Raw genomic sequence first — 19,239 nt, forward strand, 5'->3', positions numbered from 1 at the left:
GGGAAATACGAGCAGGATATTATATCGCGGCAAACATAACATTACAGTTTGAACTTAATTTGGCCGTAGAAAATGTCTCAATAGAATAAAACAAAACATTTGCGAACTGGTTTAAGCCTTAACAAAAGTTTTAACAGGCTATATAACAGCAATTACCAAGAAAGGCTAGTGCCTACAGTATCCCTCCCCCCAAAATAAAAAAATATGTTTTATTGTCACACACCAGATAGGTGCAGTGAAATGTGTTGTTTTACAGGGTCAGCCATAGTAGTATGGCACACCTGGAGCAAATTGGGGTAAAGTGCCTTGCTCAAGGGCACATCAACAGATGTTTTACCTTGTCAGCTCGGTCTTATCGAACCAGCGACCTTTCAGTTACTGTTCCCACACTCTAACCGCTAGGCTACCTGCCACCCTAATAAACAAGTTACAGCAATATGCTAATTATATTTATTTTACAAACGGCCTACTTATAACCTATCTTAAACTAAATACAGAGCACACAGTTAAAAAGACAGATCAAACTTAATTTAGCCAACAAAAAAGTCTGAACAGAATTAAACAAACACGTTTTGTCACTTATACTCCCTCTCCGGCCTCTAGGTCATCAGGCTGCTGATTATCCTGCACACCTGTCACCATCGTCAAGCGCACCAGCGCCTCATGACACTCACCTGGACTCCATCACCCCCGTGATTATCTTCCCTAAATCTGTCACTCCCCTTGGTTCTTTCCTCAGGTGTTATTGACTCTGTTTTCATGTTTGTGCGTTGTTTGTGTTACGTGTTCATTTTATTTATTAAAACACTCACTCCCTGAACTTGCTTCCCGACTCTCAGTGCACTCGTTACAGTTTTGCATATTTAAAGAATTACCTTAGATTAATAAATAGGCCTACAATAATATACAATAATAATAATGATGAAACACAGTGTTATAAATACAAAAAAAGGAATAAATAAAGTAAAAAAATGGCATCCTACCTGAATAGCGAGTTGCACAGTAGTAGCCTGCATTTGGCCATTTGTGTGGTATTAAAATATATTCTTCTGATGTCTTCTACCATGTAAAAGACGTAGAATTGCATGAAATGTGTTTATAAAAGGACCATACAAAAAATAAATAATCCCCATGTGTGGAAAGTAAAAACGTGTCTTCTCAGCGGTATGCCAACTGTATGCCACCCCCCCCATCCCCCCCCATCCCCCCATCCCCAACACAAAACATCTTCCCTTTGGGTTATTGAATCTGACGTGACGTCAATCCCTTCATCTCTCCAGTGGGGTCAGCAGAGTTGAGGTCATCAACACAGTCTTAGTCCATGGAAGTGGATGCGTCCCAAATGGCGCCCTATTCCCTACATAGTGCACTACTTTCCCATGGTCTGTGGTCAAAATTTGTGCACTTGTGAATAGAGTATAATTTGGGATGCAGAGAGTTTGTTTGTATTCTGTTATGTAAGTGTGTGTGCGTTTTTGCATGCTTGTGCAAATGTTTGGGAGTGTCTGACTGTGTGAAATAGAGAGGGAGACCCACACAGAGGGAGTTTGGAAGATTAATTAGTGTGACCTTAGTATAATTACTCCTGGCCCAGGGGTGATAGTTATTTGGGTGTGGGTGTGTGTGTGGGTGTGTGTGTGGGTGTGTGTGTGTGTGAATGACCTCATGGGATGTCCATTATTAGACAGTCAACACTCCTGGTATCTTATGGCTATCATGGCTATTATGGTCTTTTAATGGGAGGATATGACAGTTCTCCCCATGGTGAAAGACTGCACCTCTGTAGCACGTGCAGTAACTTTGATCTAGGTGAAAATTGCTTTCTCATAACATTTCCCTATTGACTTTCTGAGTATTGCTTCTGTGTTATATAATACAGAAGAAAGGAAATAGTTGGAGCTTCCCCTCTTCCTCATTTTCTCATGAGGTTGAGAACCTCAAATCAGCATTGTGCAGGTGGTGGCTGTTTTTTACTCTCTCTCCTCCCTCCCCCTCTGCCTCTTCCTCTCCTCCCTCCCCTCTCTGCCTCTTCCTCTCCTCCCTCCCCCTCTGCCTCTTCCTCTCCTCCCTCCCCTCTCTGCCTCTTCCTCTCCTCCCTCCCCTCTCTGCCTCTTCCTCTCCTCCCTCCCCTCTCTGCCTCTCTTCAGGGCACTACATGTAGATATTTCCTCTGCTTTGTAGGCTGACATTTATTCCGTTTTGAAATGCAGGGGATGGTATGGGCTTTTGTTGCAGAGGAAGCTAATTCTGTTGAATCTCTCACACACTCACTCTCTCTTTCTCTTCCTTTCCACTCCATCCTTCTCTCTATCTCTCTCTCTTTCTTTTTCTACACTCCATATTTTTCACTCACCCACCACTTCCTCTCTCTCTCTCTCTCTCTCTCTCTCTCTCTCTCTCTCTCTCTCTCTCACTCTCTCACTCTCTCTCGCTCTCCCCCTCACTGTTTCTGTTTCTCTCTGCTGCAGATATGACTCAGAGGAGCTGCAAAAATTACTTTTGAATCCTCTCACCCTCCCTCCCTCCCTCCCTCCCATCACTCACTCCCTCTTTTCTCCTCCATCACCATCTGGTTCACCCTTTCTCCTTTTTTGACTGAAGGAATGATAGATGTTGACGATAATCATCAATGATTACATCGTTCATTTGGTTATCTGACAGAAGCCCCCTCAAGCCTCTTTAACATGGAAGTACTGCTGAAAAGAACGTTGCCTCAGGCAGATCTGGGAATAGGATTTAGCTCAACCTGCTTGACCAATACCAATAAAGAGCAGTATGCTATATACGATAATAAGATCTCTCTGGACCCTCTCTAGTAAAGATGCCCTGAAGGCAGCAGCATCCTCTTCAACAAGTAGTCCATCTCCTCCCACTACATCCCCTACATGGAAGCTTTTCTGGTTGTGTAGTCTACTCTCACATTCTACCCTACAGTCACAAAAACACTTTCCTTTTATACTTTCTTGAGAGAAAAGGCATATTCTATCTAAGAATTGTGATGATGCAATGTATCATATTGTTTGATATTATATTGTGCGTTTCTCCACAATGAGGGGACTGTAATCTGAGACTGCAGCCTATTCCTCGACCATGGGAGTGTTGTCTCCTGTGATGTCGGTCTTTATGAGGTCAGGTAGTGTCATGGCCATGATGACCATGTCCAATTGGACCTGAGCCCCCGTCACTGTCTCCCGAGTGGCTCGACCGATGACCTTGGCTCTCTCTGGACGTGCTCGTACTGTATTCACCACTCAGTGGAACTCCCAGGGATTTCATGTCACTGCACAGCAATCGAAGCCAAGGTCTCAACCCTACACACCTCTACTCCCTGTGGAGAGACAGACAGTGTGTTTCTTTAGGTTGTTTCTTTATATTCAATTCTATAGAAACATTTAGGGGTTTTGTCGGTCCACTCTGTTTGGTATTCAGTTCTAGCTCTAGTAGGCTTGGACATAAAGTTCTGCTGCAATGCTTCAAAAACCTTAGTGTGACCTTCTGAAGTGTGAAGACAGATTGTTGGATATTGATATTGATTGATGTTAAAGTGGAGTGCGCTGTCCTTATCTTAGGTTTATAAAATATTGTGTAAAACATGGTTGCTGTGGAAACTGTAAAGCGTTCCCTAAGGCAGTTCCGATGTTGTGCTTCCATCCTCTACCCTGCCTCTCCCAGAACCCCTCACTTCACATATTCACACAGGGTTGGGTGGGTTGACGCTGGGTCTGAACACCCCCACCTCCTCCGCTGATGTCACAGCAGCTTGGAGCTAGAACGATCACGATTAGTCATTTGCTCCTGTAAATTAGTGGTTGTGTACAGAACAACAGTTCAGAGTGGTGACATAGTCATTTAGAGTTGCACTGTGGTAATCAGCACAGAGGCAGGAAATTACAATGATGACTTATGACACATTCTTTTGTTGACACATGAGTAGGTTAACTATTATAAAAGATGCACTCTTGACCCCTAGAATGTGGATTCAGTTTAGCATGTATTTTATTTGAGTGTAAGCTATGAGTTTGTTTTCAGTGTTGCACAGTAGACTGCTTTATCATATGAGCTCCAGTACTGGGTCAACTGTAAGAAGGAAAATTCAAAATACATACACCATACACACACACACACCACACACCACACACACACACACACAGAGCAGCCCTTTACATAATCTCCTCCAATAACTACATTTGGGCAACAATTCTCTACAGGGTGTTCCTAGTGTCCCAGATGTAGGGGTTAACATTTAGGGGGATGGTACTGTACAGCAGAGAAACTATAGGAATTGTCATTTGGAAATGTTATTCTGAGTGCTGTAGGAAGGTTTAGCATTGACTGACTGAGGACATTATATCTGCATTATTACTATACTGATCTGTCCATATATCTATCTATGGCTGTGATTGGACTGAGCCAGTTCGCTGTAGTTGACATGTCAGCTATCCTTTGGCCACTGGCCATTGTGGATTGCTTAACTATTACTTGATTCAGTGGCTTTGGCATTCAGATGTAGACAAGTGGCAGTTTGACGACGTGACGCGGTGGAACACATGTGCACGCAGCGCTGTGGAGCAGAAGACTGGTTACCGTGGGAACGCTGTGAGCTCCTCTGTAAAGAACTCTGTGGGCGAGAGAGAGAATAGAGAGAGGGAGAGAAGCGAAGAGAGGAGAGGGTAGGAGTGAGACCAGGAGAGGAGTGAAAGACAGGCGATAGTATGGAGAGAAGAGAGAGAGATAGAGAGAGAGAGAGAGAGAGAGAGAGAGAGAGAGAGGAGAGAGAGAGAGAGAGAGAGAGAGAGAGAGAGAGAGAGAGAGAGAGAGAGAGAGAGAGAGAGAGAGAGAGAGAGAGAGAGAGAGAGAGGGAGAAATAGTCATTTTTCATTGGAGGGTAAGCTACAGGTCTCCTCAATTGGTAAAGTTGGGCCACTTTTTCTTTGGTCAAATGATATGAGGGATCATTATAATTTTCACACTGACTAACTGATCCTGTGTCAGCCTGACATAATGTCAGTCTCTTGAGTAAATCTGGCTTCCCACCTCTTCTACTCTTAATGAAACCTAATTGTGTCTCTCCAAACAAGCACCAGAAAACACATCTGATAGTAAAACCCACCCACCCAGCATAGTATTAAAACCCTCATTTTAGGTTAGTACACACAGTGGTATTGTTTACTCTACTAGAGAGCTCCAATAGATAGCAGGTGCTGCTGCTACATGGATGGAGGTAATTGTAATCATGCCCCTCTTCTTCTCCGGTAAATGAGCGCCTCTATCGCCTGGCACTCAGTACCAAACGCCCACACAGGCAGTGCGCGCTGTTGCCAAGCAGCGGGAGACTCGGAGCCCAGAATAGGGGGAGGGGGTTTTGAAAAACACTTAACTTTAGGCTAGAGGCAGCGCACACGGGGAAGGGGGAGGGGGAGGGGGGGGCGGCTCCCCCACACACACATTCTCATCTGTAGAGGGGGGGGGGGGTATGACGCAGTAGGCTCCCACACACACACTCCCATCTGTAGATAGTGAATAGAAAAATGTAAATGTTGAAATAAAAGGGTTTTCAAGAGGCTTGTGCTTCAGCTGGTTAAAGTAGGTTTGTGCCTGGTTACTGGCGCAGGCTAGTGAATGTGAATCCTTACTGGCCATGAACTGTAATGTGTATCAGAGTTGAAATGTTCAAGATGTACGACGCGAAACAGGTAAAGATACTCACCCAATGGCAGATATAACTGTACAGTGCATTCGGAAAGTAATCAGACCCCTTCCCTTTTTCCACATTTTGTTACATTACAGCCTTATTCTAAAATGGATTAAATAAATACAAATCCTCATCAATCTACACACAATACCCCATAATGACATCACATGTAACGGCCGTTGTCAGAAAGAGACCAAGGTGCAGTGGAGGATGTGTTCATCATAAAGGATTTAATGAATCGCATGAACACTATAAAATAAACAAAACGACCAGCAACAGTTCTGTCCGGTTACACACTAAACAGAAAACATAGAAAAATAAACATAGAACGCCCACCCAATGTAACACCCTCGCCTAACCAAAATAAAGAACAAAAACCCCTCTCTATGGCCAGGGCGTTACAGTACCCCCCCCCCCAAAGGTGCGGACACCGGGCGCTAAACCTGACTCTGAAGGGGAGGGTCCGGGTGGGCCTTCTTACGGCGGCGGCACAGGTGCGGGACGTGGCCTCCGTTCCACCCTCGGCGTCGCCCACGTAGGTGGCGCCCCTGGCCGCGCCGGAGGACTGGTGGGCGACCCTGACTGCGCCCGCCTGGCGGGCGATTCTGGCTGTGCCCGGCTGGCGGGCGACCCTGGCTGTGCCCGGCTGGCGGGCGACCCTGGCTGTGCCCGGCTGGCGGGCAACCCTGGCGGCTCTGGCCCAGGATTCACCAGGCTGGGGAGACATGAAGCAGGCCTGGCCCTGGGCACAGGCACAGGACTCACCAGGCTGGGGGGCGGCTCTGGCGGCTCCGGACAGGCGGGCGGCTCTGGCTGCTCCGGACAGGCGGGCGGCTCTGGCTGCTCCGGACAGGCGGGCGGCTCTGGCGGCTCCGGACTGGCGGGCGGCTCCGGACTGACGGGCGGCTCCGGGACTGGCTCTGGCGGCTCTGGCCCAGGACTCACCAGGCTGGGGAGACATGAAGGAGGCCTGGCTCTGGGCGCAGGCATTGGACTCACCAGGCTGGGGAGACCCACTGGAGGCCTGGTCCATGGAGGAGGCACAGGACTGACCAGGATGGGGAGACCCACTGGAGGCCTGGTCCGTGGAGGAGGCACAGGCTTGACCAGGATGGGGAGACCCCCTGGAGGCCTGGTCTGTGGAGGAGGCACAGGACTGACCAGGATGGGGAGACCCACTGGAGGCCTGGTCCGTGGATGAGGCACAGGCTTGACCAGGATGGGGAGACCCCCTGGAGGCCTGGTCTGTGGAGGAGGCACAGGACTGACCAGGATGGGGAGACCCACTGGAGGCCTGGTCCGAGGAGGAGGCACAGGATAAACCGGGCTGTGGGGGAGCACTGGAGTTCTGGTACGTAGGCTCTTTACCCACACTCCAGGCTGAATGCCCACTTTGGCCCGGCACGGGCGGAGCGCAGGCATTGGGCGAACTGGACCCTCCCAGCGCCCTGGAGACACAGTGCGCAGAGCCAGTGCAGGATAACCTGGACCGAAAAGGCGCACTGGAGACCAGACGCTCTGAGCTGGCACCATCCGTCCTGGCTCAATGCCTGCACTCGCATGGCACTTGCGGGGGGCTGGCCTATAGCGCACCGGGCTATGAACGCGCACTGCAGACACCGTGCGCTTAACCTCTCTAGGGCATGTGGGACGAAATCGTCCCACCTACTCAACAGCCAGTGGAATCCCGTGGCGCGATATTCAAATACCTTAGAAATGCTATTACTTCAATTTCTCAAACATATGACTATTTTACACCATTTTAAAGACAAGACTCTCGTTAATCTAACCACACTGTCCGATTTCAAAAAGGCTTTACAACGAAAGCAAAACATTAGATTATGTCAGCAGAGTACCCAGCCAGAAATAATCAGACACCCATTTTTCAAGCTAGCATATAATGTCACAAAAACCAAAACCACAGCTAAATGCAGCACTAACCTTTGATGATCTTCATCAGATGACACTCCTAGGACATTATGTTATACAATACATGCATGTTTTGTTCAATCAAGTTCATATTTATATCAAAAAACAGCTTTTTACATTAGCATGTGATGTTCAGAACTAGCATACCCACCGCAAACTTCCGGTGAATTTACTAAATTACTCACGATAAACGTTCACAAAAAGCATAACAATTATTTGAAGAATTATAAATACAGAACTCCTTTATGCAATCGCGGTGTACGATTTTAAAATAGCTTTTCGGCAAAAGCACATTTTGCAATATTCTGAGTAGATAGCTCGCCATCACGGGCTAGCTATTTTGACACCCACCAAGTTTGGTACTCACCAAACTCAGATTTACTATAAGAAAAATTGGATTACCTTTGCTGTTCTTCGTCAGAATGTACTCCCAGGACTTCTACTTCATCCACAAATGTTGTTTTGGTTCAAAATAATCCATAGTTATGTTCAAATATCCTCTGTTTTGTTCTTGCGTTCAAGACACTATCCGAACGGTGACGCGCGGACGCGTATCGTGACAAAAAATTCTAAATATTCCATTACCGTACTTCGAAGCATGTCAAACGCTGTTTAAAATGAATTTTTATGCGATTTTTCTCGTAAAAAAGCGATAATATTCCAGACCGGGAAACCCTGTTTTTGTTCAAAGACTCAAAATCTAAAATGGACTCTTCACGTGCATGCGCGCCCCCGTCTCATTGTTCTCAGATCGACCACTTACCAAATGCGCTACTGTTTTTCAGCCATGGGCTGCAAAGTCATCATTCAACGTTCTGGCGCCTTCTGAGAGCCTATGGGAGCCTTAGAAAATGTCACGTTACAGCAGAGATCCTCAGTTTTCAATAAAGAGAGTGTAGAAGGCCAAGAAATGGTCAGAGAGGGCACTTCCTGTACAGAATCTTCTCAGGTTTTTGCCTGCCATATGAGTTCTGTTATACTCACAGACACCATTGAAGCAGTTTTAGAAACTTTAGGGTATTTTCTATCCAGATCAAACAATTATATGCATATTCTATTTTCTGGGCAGTAGTAATAACCAGATTAAATCGGGTACGTTTTTTTTCCCGGATGTGAAAATACTGCCCCCTATCCTAGAGAGGTTAACCGCATAACACGGTGCCTGACCAGTACTGCGCTGCCTCCAGTAAGCACGGGGAGTTGGCTCAGGTCTACCACCTGACTCCGCCAATCTCCCCGTGTGCCCCCTCCCCAAAAATGTTTGGGGCTGCCTCCCGTGTCCGTCGCTCTCCCTCGGCAGGTTGTTGCAGTGGTCAAATAATTGATCCCATGTCCAGTCAATCCTTGACTCCAACACCTCCAGCGACCAGGATGCCATGACCTCCCGAGCACGCTGCTTCATCCCCTCCTTGTGCTGCTCCTTCCTTCGCTGCTTGGTCCGTTTTTGGTGGGTGATTCTGTAACGGCCGTCATCAGAAAGAGACCAAGGTGCAGCGGAAGATGTGTTCATCATAAAGGATTTAATGAATCGCATGAACACTATAAAATAAACAAAACGACCAGCAACAGTTCTGTCCGGTTACACACTAAACAAAAAACATAGAAAAATGAACATAGAACGCCCACCCAATGTAACACCCTGGCCTAACCAAAATAAAGAACAAAAACCCCTCTCTATGGCCAGGGCGTTACATCACAATACTCCATAATGACATCACAATACCCCATAATGACATTTTTGCAAATGTATAAAAAAACTAAAACAGAAACACCTTATTTACATAAGTATTCAGACCCTTTTCTATGAGACTCAAAATTGAGCTCAGGTGACTCCTTTTTCCATTGATCATCCTTGAGATGTTTCTACAACTTGATTTTAGTCCACCTGTGGTAAATTCATTGATTGTACATGATTTGGAAAGGCACACACCTGTCTATATAAGGTCCCACAGTTGACAGTTCATGTCAGACCAAAAAAACCAAGCCGTGAGGTCGAAGGAATTGTCAGTAGAGCTCCTAGACAGGATTGTGTCGAGGCACAGATCTGGAGAAGGGTACCAAAACATTTCTGCAGCATTGAAGGTCCCCAAGAACACAGTGGCCTCCATCATTCTTAAATGGAAAAAGTTTGGAGCCACCAAGACTCTTCCTAGAACTGAGACATCAGGGTAAAAGGTCTTGGTCAGGGAGGTGACCAATAACCTGATGATCACTCTGACAGAGCTCTAGTGTTCCTTAGTGGAGATGGGAGAACCTTCCAGAAGGACAACCATCTCTGCAGCACTCCACCAATCAGGCCTTTATGGTAGAGTTGCCAGACGGAAGCCACTCCTCAGTAAAAGGCACATGACAGCCTGCTTGGAATTTGTCAAAAGGCACCTAAAGGACTCAGACCATGATAAACAAGATTCTCTGGTCTGATGAAGCCAAGATTGAACTCTTTGGCCTGAATGCCAAGTGTCACATCTGGAGGAAACCTGACACCATCCCTACTGTGAAGCATGGTGGTGGCAGCATCATGCTGTGGGGATGTTTTTCAGTGGCAGTGACTGGGAGACTAGTCAGGATGGAGGGAAAGACGAATGGAGCAATGTACAGAGAGATCCTTGATGAAAACCTGCTCCAGAGCTCTCAGGACCTCAGACTGGGGCAAAGGTTCACCTTCCAACAGAACAACGACCCTAAGCACACAGCCAAGACAACGCAGGATTGGCTTCGGGACAAGTCTCTGAATGTCCTTGAGTGGCCCAACCATAGCCCGGACTTGAACCTGATCGAACATCTCTGGAGAGACCTGAAAATAGCTTTGCAGCGACGCTCCCCATCCAACCTCACAGAGCTTGAGAGGATCTGCAGAGAAAAATGGGAGAAACTCCCCAAATACAGGTGTGCCAAGCTTGTAGCGTCATACCCAAGAAGACTTGAGGCTTCTTAAACTGTAAACTGTATCCAATACTGTAAGTTGTTATGAGTGTCTCTTATTCTTCCTCTATAGATAGATAGACTCACCTACACACTGACATGTCCTGACACTCTATTTACCCTGCTGTGTGTTGGAGGAAGTCCTTTATTTGTACTGTGAACACCCCTCCACACACCATATTTCCGTTGCCTCTTCCACTTTCACCTATCCTCTCCTCTCCTCCGCTCCTCTTCACTTGATCATTTTCACCCCTTGGCCTCCTCCGTATACAACCTCTGTCCTTCTCTCTCTCCTCCCACTCTTCGCTTCCTCTCTCCATCCAATTGGCTACAAATTTTCATACGAATATAAACAAATCTGCAGGGAAAACAATATGCGCATTTTTCCACCAGAGATGTGTTTCCTTCAAATGGACTTGTTTACGGATAAAAGGCTGTTGAGATAACGTAGTTAAATTTGCAGTTACATTTAATCGCATTTTCAACTGTACTGATTGTTTTGTCACAAAGAAAGTTTGCATTATATAGAGAATGTGTCCACTGATATTTGCATGCAGCCAACAGCTTGCAGATACGGTGCGGATATAGCCTACATTATGAGATTATTATGGACAAAAGAACAAGATAATTGTTATTTGTCAAATGGCAGCCAAGCATCGATCATCATATCACCAGAATAAGACCCTAGCTATTTATTGGAAAGGAGCATCAAGCTCATCACCGTGCACTTCCACCACCCAGTGAAGTTCATCATTTATTTAATCTGTAGCCTAATACACTGCATGGTTTCCTGGGTCATAGTGGAAAGATCACACAACATATCATTGCGTGACTCCAAGTTTCCCTCGATATGGTGGTTATTATGTTTACAGTGCATTCGGAAAGTATTCAGACAACTTGACTTTTTCCAGATTACAGCCTTATTCTAAAATGGATTGAATAAATGTTTTTCCTCATTAATCTACACACAATACCCCATAATGACAAACCAAAAACAGGTTTTTAGAAATGTGTGCAAATATATTACAAATGTCAAACTGAACTATCACATTTACATAAGTATTCAGACCTTTTACTCAGTACTTTGTTGAAGCACTTTTGGCAGTGACTACAGCCTCGAGTCCTCTTGGGTATGACGCTACAAGCTTGGCACACCTGTATTTGGGGAGTTTCTCCCATTCTTCTCTGCAGATCCTCTCAAGCTCTGTCAGGTTGGATGGGGAGCGTTCTATTTTCGATCGCGTTCAAGTCCGGGTTCTGGCTGGGCCACTCAAGGACATCCTGTTAGAAGGAGAACCTTCGCCCAGTCTGAGGTCCTGAGCGCTCTGGAGCAGGTTTTCATCAAGGATCTCTCTGTACTTTGCTCCGTTCATCTTTCCCTCGATCCTGACTAGTCTCCCAGTCCCTGCCACTGAAAAACATCCCCACAGCATGATGCTGCCACCCCCATGCTTCACTGCAGCGATGGTGCCAGGTTTCCTCCAGACATGACACTTGGCATTTAGGCCAAAGAGTTCAATCTTGGTTTCATCAGAGCTTCTCATGGTCTGACAGTCCTTTAGGTGCCTCTTGGCAAACTCCAAGCGGGCTGTCATGTGCCTTTTACTGAGGAGTGGCTTCCGTCTGGTCACTCTACCATAAAGGCCTGATTGGTGGAGTGCTGTAGAGATGGTTGTCCTCCGGGAAGGTTCTCCCATCTCCACACAGGAACTCTGGAGCTCTGTCAGAGTGACCATCGGGTTCTTGGTCACCTCCCTGACCAAAGCCCTTCTCCCCCGATTGCTCAGTTTATCCAGGGGGCCACATTTAGAAAGAGTCTTGGTGGTTCCAAACTTCTTCCATTTAAGAATGATGGAGACCATTATGTTCTTGGGGACATTCAATGCTGCAGAAATATGTTGGTACCCTACCCCAGATCTGTGCCTCGACACAATCATGTCTCGGAGCTCTATGGACAATTCCTTCGACCTCATTGTTTGGTTTTTGCTCTGACATGCACTGTCAACAGTGTAACCTTATATAGACAGGCGTGTGCCTTTCCAAATCATGTCCAATCAATTGAATTTACCACAGGTGGACTCCAATCAAGTTGTAGAAACATCTCAAGGATGATCAATGAAAACAGGATGCACCTGAGCTCAATTTCGAGTCTCATAGCAAAGGGTCTGAATACTTATATAACTAAGGTATTTCTGTTTTTTTTAATCCATTTTAGAATAAGGCTGTAACAAAATGTGGAAAAAGGGAAGGGGTTTGAATACTTTCCGATTGCACTGTATATCAATATTTGCACATAAAAGCATTTCCACCGCCATTCCTCACATAATGCATTTTACAGATATCCGAGTTCATCTAGTGTATTTTGTTTTGTCAAAATTTGGAAAGTTAACTGACAAATTAGCTGTTTCCATCAGCACTGTCGTGACATTTTTTTATCCGACATGTACTTTACTTGCATAGAAAGGTTGGATGAAAACCTGGTTAGTGTCACTCTCCTTATTCACTCCCTGTGTGTTGCTATCGTACTCGGCTCCACGAGGGCCAAAAAGGGGCTTAACCCCCTCAGTTGAAATTTGGGACAGAGCGTGCCATGGTGTGTGTAGGGGGACTATGGAAAGCCACCGAGGCACAGAGTTTCCGTTAGCCGGTAATTGCCAACTTTTGTCCGATAAATAAATTAAAAGCCAATAAATAAAAATATAGCCCTTCAAATTGTTCAGGGATGCCCTGATGCTGAGGAGAGAGAGCCTTGGCTTAGGCCACTGTTGATTGTGAAGATGGAGGCCTTTTTTACTGAAATAAAACAAAAGTTAGAAAGTATGCCTATAGTGAAAAGCCTACAAGGCAAGGCTCCAGACTGCAAACATTTGGTCGCATTTTGCAACCCTTTGACACCTGGTTGTGGGAGAGAAAAAAAAGTACTGGTTGCATCGGTGCAGTCCTCATTATCCTCATGATTCCTGTAATGAAAGTGTCTGCCTGCCTGTCCCTGTAACTGTTTTGCTGGGGCCTGTTGCTGTGGAGCAGAAAAATAGTTTTCTGATTGTTTAACAAAAAATCCAATTGTTGGGAAAAGCCAGCTATCCTGTTGTCGCAGATGAAGAGAGGATGTTCTCAGCTGTTTGTAGTTATGCTTTTTATTTCTCAACTCTCAATTATGAGCTCAATAGCAACTATTTTACAAAGATATTTGATATTGAGATGCGAAATGTGCATTGGCCATTGCGAGTGCATAGGCCGCATTGGACAGTAGGCTACAACTGCAACGTTTTTTTTGCATTAAATGTACAGTTAGATTAATACATGGCTACTATGAGTGGTTATTATCTTTAGAATTAGTGATATAGTTAATGTGTTTTGAGTTTCCACTTACTCATGTGGTGAATTAGCCCTAAATAAATTAGCCTATGATTTCAGAACACATAATGATACAGGAATATTAATCTCTAAACCAAAATATTCTGGAGCCCTATTTTAACAGTAATATTTATTTGGCAAGACAGCTGTGCATGGCTGCATCTCACTGTAGTAGGATGTAGGATATGTTTTGGTTTGAATTTCCATTCACCTTTTGTTTACTGCGTTTGTTTACTGTTAATGTAACCAGCCTAAATATGGATTGTGTCATGATTTTATCGATACAATATTTTATTTACTAGGCCTACCACTTGGTACTGCTGTTTCATTCATTCTCTTTCGCAGTTGTGTCGGTATTCTAAGCCAAACTGCTATTCAGTATGTTTGTTTGCATGCATGAGTAACTAGGCTACTACTTTCAGCATTTAGTCTGCATTATTTTGGTAAGACAACTGCGTGTGCGGCTGCATTCACATAGGCTGTTTGTAATAGGTGAATTACCCTATCTATCTTGTAGCCTATATTCATTACCAAAATGACCTTGCTTTAGTGTGTAGGGCGATGTCTATTGTGCTGATACAGCGCAGCGGAGATTGGCGCGAAATCTGTAGCCTACCTGTCACTTCAAAAGCACTCAATGATCTTGGAGTCTCTGCATTTGAACTGTATGTTTATTGTGGTATAGCGGGATATAAGCAGAATTCAATATATACTGAACAAAATATGAAAATATTTTCAAAGACTTTACTGAGTTACAGTTCATATAGGAAATGAGCAATTAAAATACATTTCTCCTAGAGATGAACGCACTTTGGTGCGAAAAGTGCAAATCAATCCCAGACCAACAGTAAAGGACCTTGTGAAGATGCTGGAGGAAACAGGTACAAAAATATCTATATCCACAGTAAAACGAGTCCTAGATCGACATAACCTGAAAGGCCGCTCAGCAAGGAAGAAGCCACTGCTACGGTTTGCAACTGCACAGGGGAACAAAGATCATACTTTTTGGAGAAATGTCCTCTGGTCTGATGAAACAAAAATAGAACTGTTTGGCCATAATGACCATCGTTATGTTTGGAGGAAAAAAGGGGAGGCTTGCAAGCCAAAGAACACCATCCCAACCGTGAAGCACGGGGGTGGCAGCATCATGTTGTGGGGGTGCTTTGCTGCAGGAGGGACTGGTGCACTTCACAAAATAGATGGCATCATGAGGGAGGAAAATTATGTGGATATGTTGAAGCAACATCTCAAGACATCAGTCAGGAAGTTAAAGCTTGGTCGCAAATGGGTCTTCCAAATGGACAATGACCCCAAGCATACTTCCAAAGTTGTGGCAAAATGGCTTAAGGACAACAAAGTCAAGGTATTGGAGTGGCCGTCACAAAGCCCTGACCTCAAACCTATAGAAAATTTGTGGGCAGAACTGAAAAGGTGTGTGCGAGCAAGGAGGCCTACAAACCTGACCCAGTTACACCAGCTCTGTCAGGAGGAATGGGCCAAATTCACCGAACTTATTGTGGGAAGCTTGTGGAAGGCTACTCAAAACGTTTGACCCAAGTTAAACAATTTAAAGGCAATGCTATTAAATACTAGTTGAGTGTATGTAAACTTCTGACCCACTGGGAATGTGATGAAAGAAATAAAAGCTGAAATAAATAATTCTCTCTACTATTATTCTGACATTTCACATTCTTAAAATAAAGTGGTGATCCTAACTGACCTAAGACAGGGAATTTTTACAAGAATTAAATGTCAGGAATTGTGAAAAACTGAGTTTAAATGTATTTGGCTAAGGTGTATGTAAACCTCCGACTTCAACTTTATGTCATGACAGAGTAAAAAAGTGTTCACATTCAGATTTGGTCTGAATCCTTTCCCTAGTGTTCTGCTCTATAGGATTCCTATAACATTTGAATAAAATGCCTTAATATTTATGCGGAAAGCTTTTTCATCAGTACAGAAATAGCTGTACTGTTACCTGTATTTAATCTGTATAAATAGGGATGTGCTATGATCTCAGCTACCACATTCAGCATTATCAAAGCCACTGCTGACAGGTTCTTCTGCTTTAATTGGAACTCTTATCATCAGCCACGCTACACAAACGAGCGCTGCCTCTGCAATGTCTGCATAATTATAATCCTTAGTCATTTTGAACCTCTTTCATTTTCTCTCTAAGCCACTATCTCCCTGTAGCTGCTTATGCTGATACACTGATTTCTTTGGGACCCTGTCACACCCAACGTTTTGGTCAATTCCAGTTGAAGTCTGATGAATTGGAATTCAAGTCATGAGAAGAAAACGTATCAATATAGGAGGATGCATGACATAGTTCCAATAGAACGCAACCTTCTTGTTACTCTCCCAGCTTCTTGTTACTCTCCCAGCTTATTGTTACTCTCCCAGCTTCTTGTTACTCTCCCAGCTTCTTGTTACTCTCCCAGTTTATTGTTACTCTCCCAGCTTATTGTTACTCTCCCAGCTTCTTGTTACTCTCCCAGCTTCTTGTTACTCTCCCAGCTTCTTGTTACTCTCCCAGCTTCTTGTTACTCTCCCAGTTTATTGTCACTCTCCCAGCTTATTGTTACTCTCCCAGTTTATTGTCACTCTCCCAGCTTCTTGTTACTCTCCCAGTTTATTGTCACTCTCCCAGCTTATTGTTACTCTCCCAGCTTCTTGTTACTCTCCCAGCTTATTGTCACTCTCCCAGCTTATTGTTACTCTCCCAGCTTCTTGTTACTCTCCCAGCTTATTGTTACTCTCCCAGCTTATTGTTACTCTCCCAGCTTATTGTTACTCTTCCAGCTTCTTGTTACTCTCCCAGCTTCTTGTTACTCTCCCAGCTTATTGTTACTCTTCCAGCTTCTTGTTACTCTCCCAGCTTATTGTTACTCTCCCAGCTTCTTGTTACTCTCCCAGCTTCTTGTTACTCTCCCATTTTATTGTTACTCTCCCAGCTTATTGTTACTCTCCCAGCTTCTTGTTATTCGCCCAGCTTCTTGTTACTCTCCCAGCTTCTTGTTACTCTCCCAGCTTATTGTTACTCTCCCAGCTTCTTGTTACTCTCCCAGCTTCTTGTTACTCTCCCAGCTTCTTGTTACTCTCCCAGCTTCTTGTTACTCTCCCAGTTTATTGTTACTCTCCCAGCTTATTGTTACTCTCCCAGTTTATTGTTACTCTCCCAGCTTATTGTTACTCTCCCAGTTTATTGTTACTCTCCCAGTTTATTGTTACTCTCCCAGCTTATTGTTACTCTCCCAGTTTATTGTTACTCTCCCAGCTTCTTGTTACTCTCCCAGTTTATTGTTACTCTCCCAGCTTCTTGTTACTCTCCCAGCTTATTGTTACTCTCCCAGCTTCTTGTTATTCGCCCAGCTTCTTGTTACTCTCCCAGCTTATTGTTACTCTCCCAGCTTCTTGTTACTCTCCCAGCTTCTTGTTACTCTCCCAGTTTATTGTTACTCTCCCAGCTTATTGTTACTCTCCCAGTTTATTGTTACTCTCCCAGCTTATTGTTACTCTCCCAGTTTATTGTTACTCTCCCAGTTTATTGTTACTCTCCCAGCTTATTGTTACTCTCCCAGTTTATTGTTACTCTCCCAGCTTATTGTTACTCTCCCAGTTTATTGTTACTCTCCCAGTTTATTGTTACTCTCCCAGCTTATTGTTACCGGCACTCTCTCAGTGTCTCTAGTCGCTTGGCTAACTCTTTTCCATAAATACCTCATAGTTATCCGCAATTTCATAGTTAAATGCAATTTCTTTCCCCCAAATATTTGAAACTCCACTCGCTTCCTCTAACCCATTTAGCTACTTCTGTCTGAGGGACCAGTTTAAAACTACTTTCCTGGTCAGGTATAATTAATCCAGGTGACCTGCTGGATCTTTCAGTGAGCGGCCTCTCTCCCTGGCCTCTGTACCACACGCAGCGGGGCCCCAATTTGAAATGACTTGGACTGTCACTGAGTGGGAGGACTGTCGTCTGAGTGGGAGGCCTGCTGTTATCACTCTAATCTAACTCATCCAAGAGCTTTCCTATCTCTGCTCTCTCTCTCATCTCTGTCATCTCTCTCTATCCTCTTCGTTCAGGCGTTTAGATTCTGCAGATGGAATTACTCTGATTTTTTGGTAGAGGAGAATTTAGATTCTAGACTGACTTCAAAAAGCTTACGGATTTTATGTGCACTTGTACTGTATTACGGAGAGTGGTCGAACTTTTTTATAGAAGACTGCAGAAGACCGGTACAGTGTGGCAGAGTGCAGTGTTGGGTTATATAATCCGTTAGTGTTGGAGTTTTCAGATATAATCCTCCCTCTCTCTCTCTCTTTTTCTTTTTCTTTCTCACTCCCTTTTTATATATCCCTCATTCTTTCTATCTCTCTCTCCTTTTCTCTCCGTCCATCCACCCTCTCTCTCTCTTTCTCTCTCTGTCTCTCTTTCGCTGTCTCCTCTCTTTATCACACACTGTCTATTATCAGGCCTATTTACTGTACATGCCTGTATTTTTCTTCTCTAACTCATGTCCTCTGTCCAGGTTTTTCTGGAGTTGGATGCCATCCTTGACCTTTTTCCAGACAGTCAATAGACGATGATGATGAGAGGTCAGGGTGGTTGGCTGACTGGATGACTGAGGAACACCATTGTTTGCAGAAGCTCTGTACCTTTGTTGTCCCTCACTCCTGAGTTTGTTAGTCACTTCAGTAGGACAGTCATGTACATTGCAATTCATGATACATTTTTTTATTTGAATCTCTCTTATGTCTTTCTTCTGTTTACTACCATTGCTGCTTCACTCAATGACAATGTTCTTGTGTGTTGCTTCAATTCAATTGTCTCTCTCTTTCTTCATTTTTGCTCCGTCTCTCTGTCTCCGTCTCTTTTCCTCTCTCTCTGTACATCTGTCTTTCTTTCTTGGTCTTTCTTAAGTGTCAGGCAGTCACCATCTTACTCAAGCTATCCAATCTCTGCTCCCACAAGCCCTACTGCAGCCAGCCCCTATGCCACCCTCCTCCCCACCAGTCTGACTGTTAACAGCTTCTTCAGCCTCCATCAGTACTGCTGCCCCTCGTCTGCCAAGCACTCGCAGCAGGCAAGGTAAGGGCCACCTAAGGGCCTTCAAAAGAACCCCAAGAACCCTTTAATACCTCACAACAATCCTTACCTCCTGCAAGACCCTTAGAACCCTAAACAGATCCTCAGTCCTCCCCTGGTCACCAACCCTTACTTCAAAGCTTGCCCTCCCTTTCCTCTTCCTACAAAACCCCTTCACTCCCCTGGTTAACCCCCTGGTTACCCGTCACCCTAAGACCCTTACCCTTTACCCAGCCCCTGACCTGTG

At 44.8% G+C, this 19,239-nt stretch overlaps 1 protein-coding gene across 6 annotated transcripts in view; it reads left to right on the forward strand.

Annotated features, from left to right (window-relative positions):
* Nucleotides 1-19,239, forward strand: part of LOC115168076 (IQ motif and SEC7 domain-containing protein 2) — a 51,319-nt gene that overhangs the window by 6,678 nt on the left and 25,402 nt on the right. For 5 of the 6 annotated variants that reach the window (XM_029722963.1, XM_029722964.1, XM_029722965.1 and 2 more), the window contains one exon: nucleotides 18,828-18,995. The exons of the other annotated variant lie outside the window; for it this stretch is intronic. In XM_029722963.1, the coding sequence (XP_029578823.1) occupies nucleotides 18,828-18,995 (168 nt within the window). The remainder of the gene's footprint in view (nucleotides 1-18,827; nucleotides 18,996-19,239) is intronic. 6 annotated transcript variants of the gene reach the window in all.

The sequence above is a fragment of the Salmo trutta genome, chromosome 30, assembly GCF_901001165.1.
Source record: "Salmo trutta chromosome 30, fSalTru1.1, whole genome shotgun sequence".
NCBI lineage: Eukaryota > Metazoa > Chordata > Actinopteri > Salmoniformes > Salmonidae > Salmo > Salmo trutta.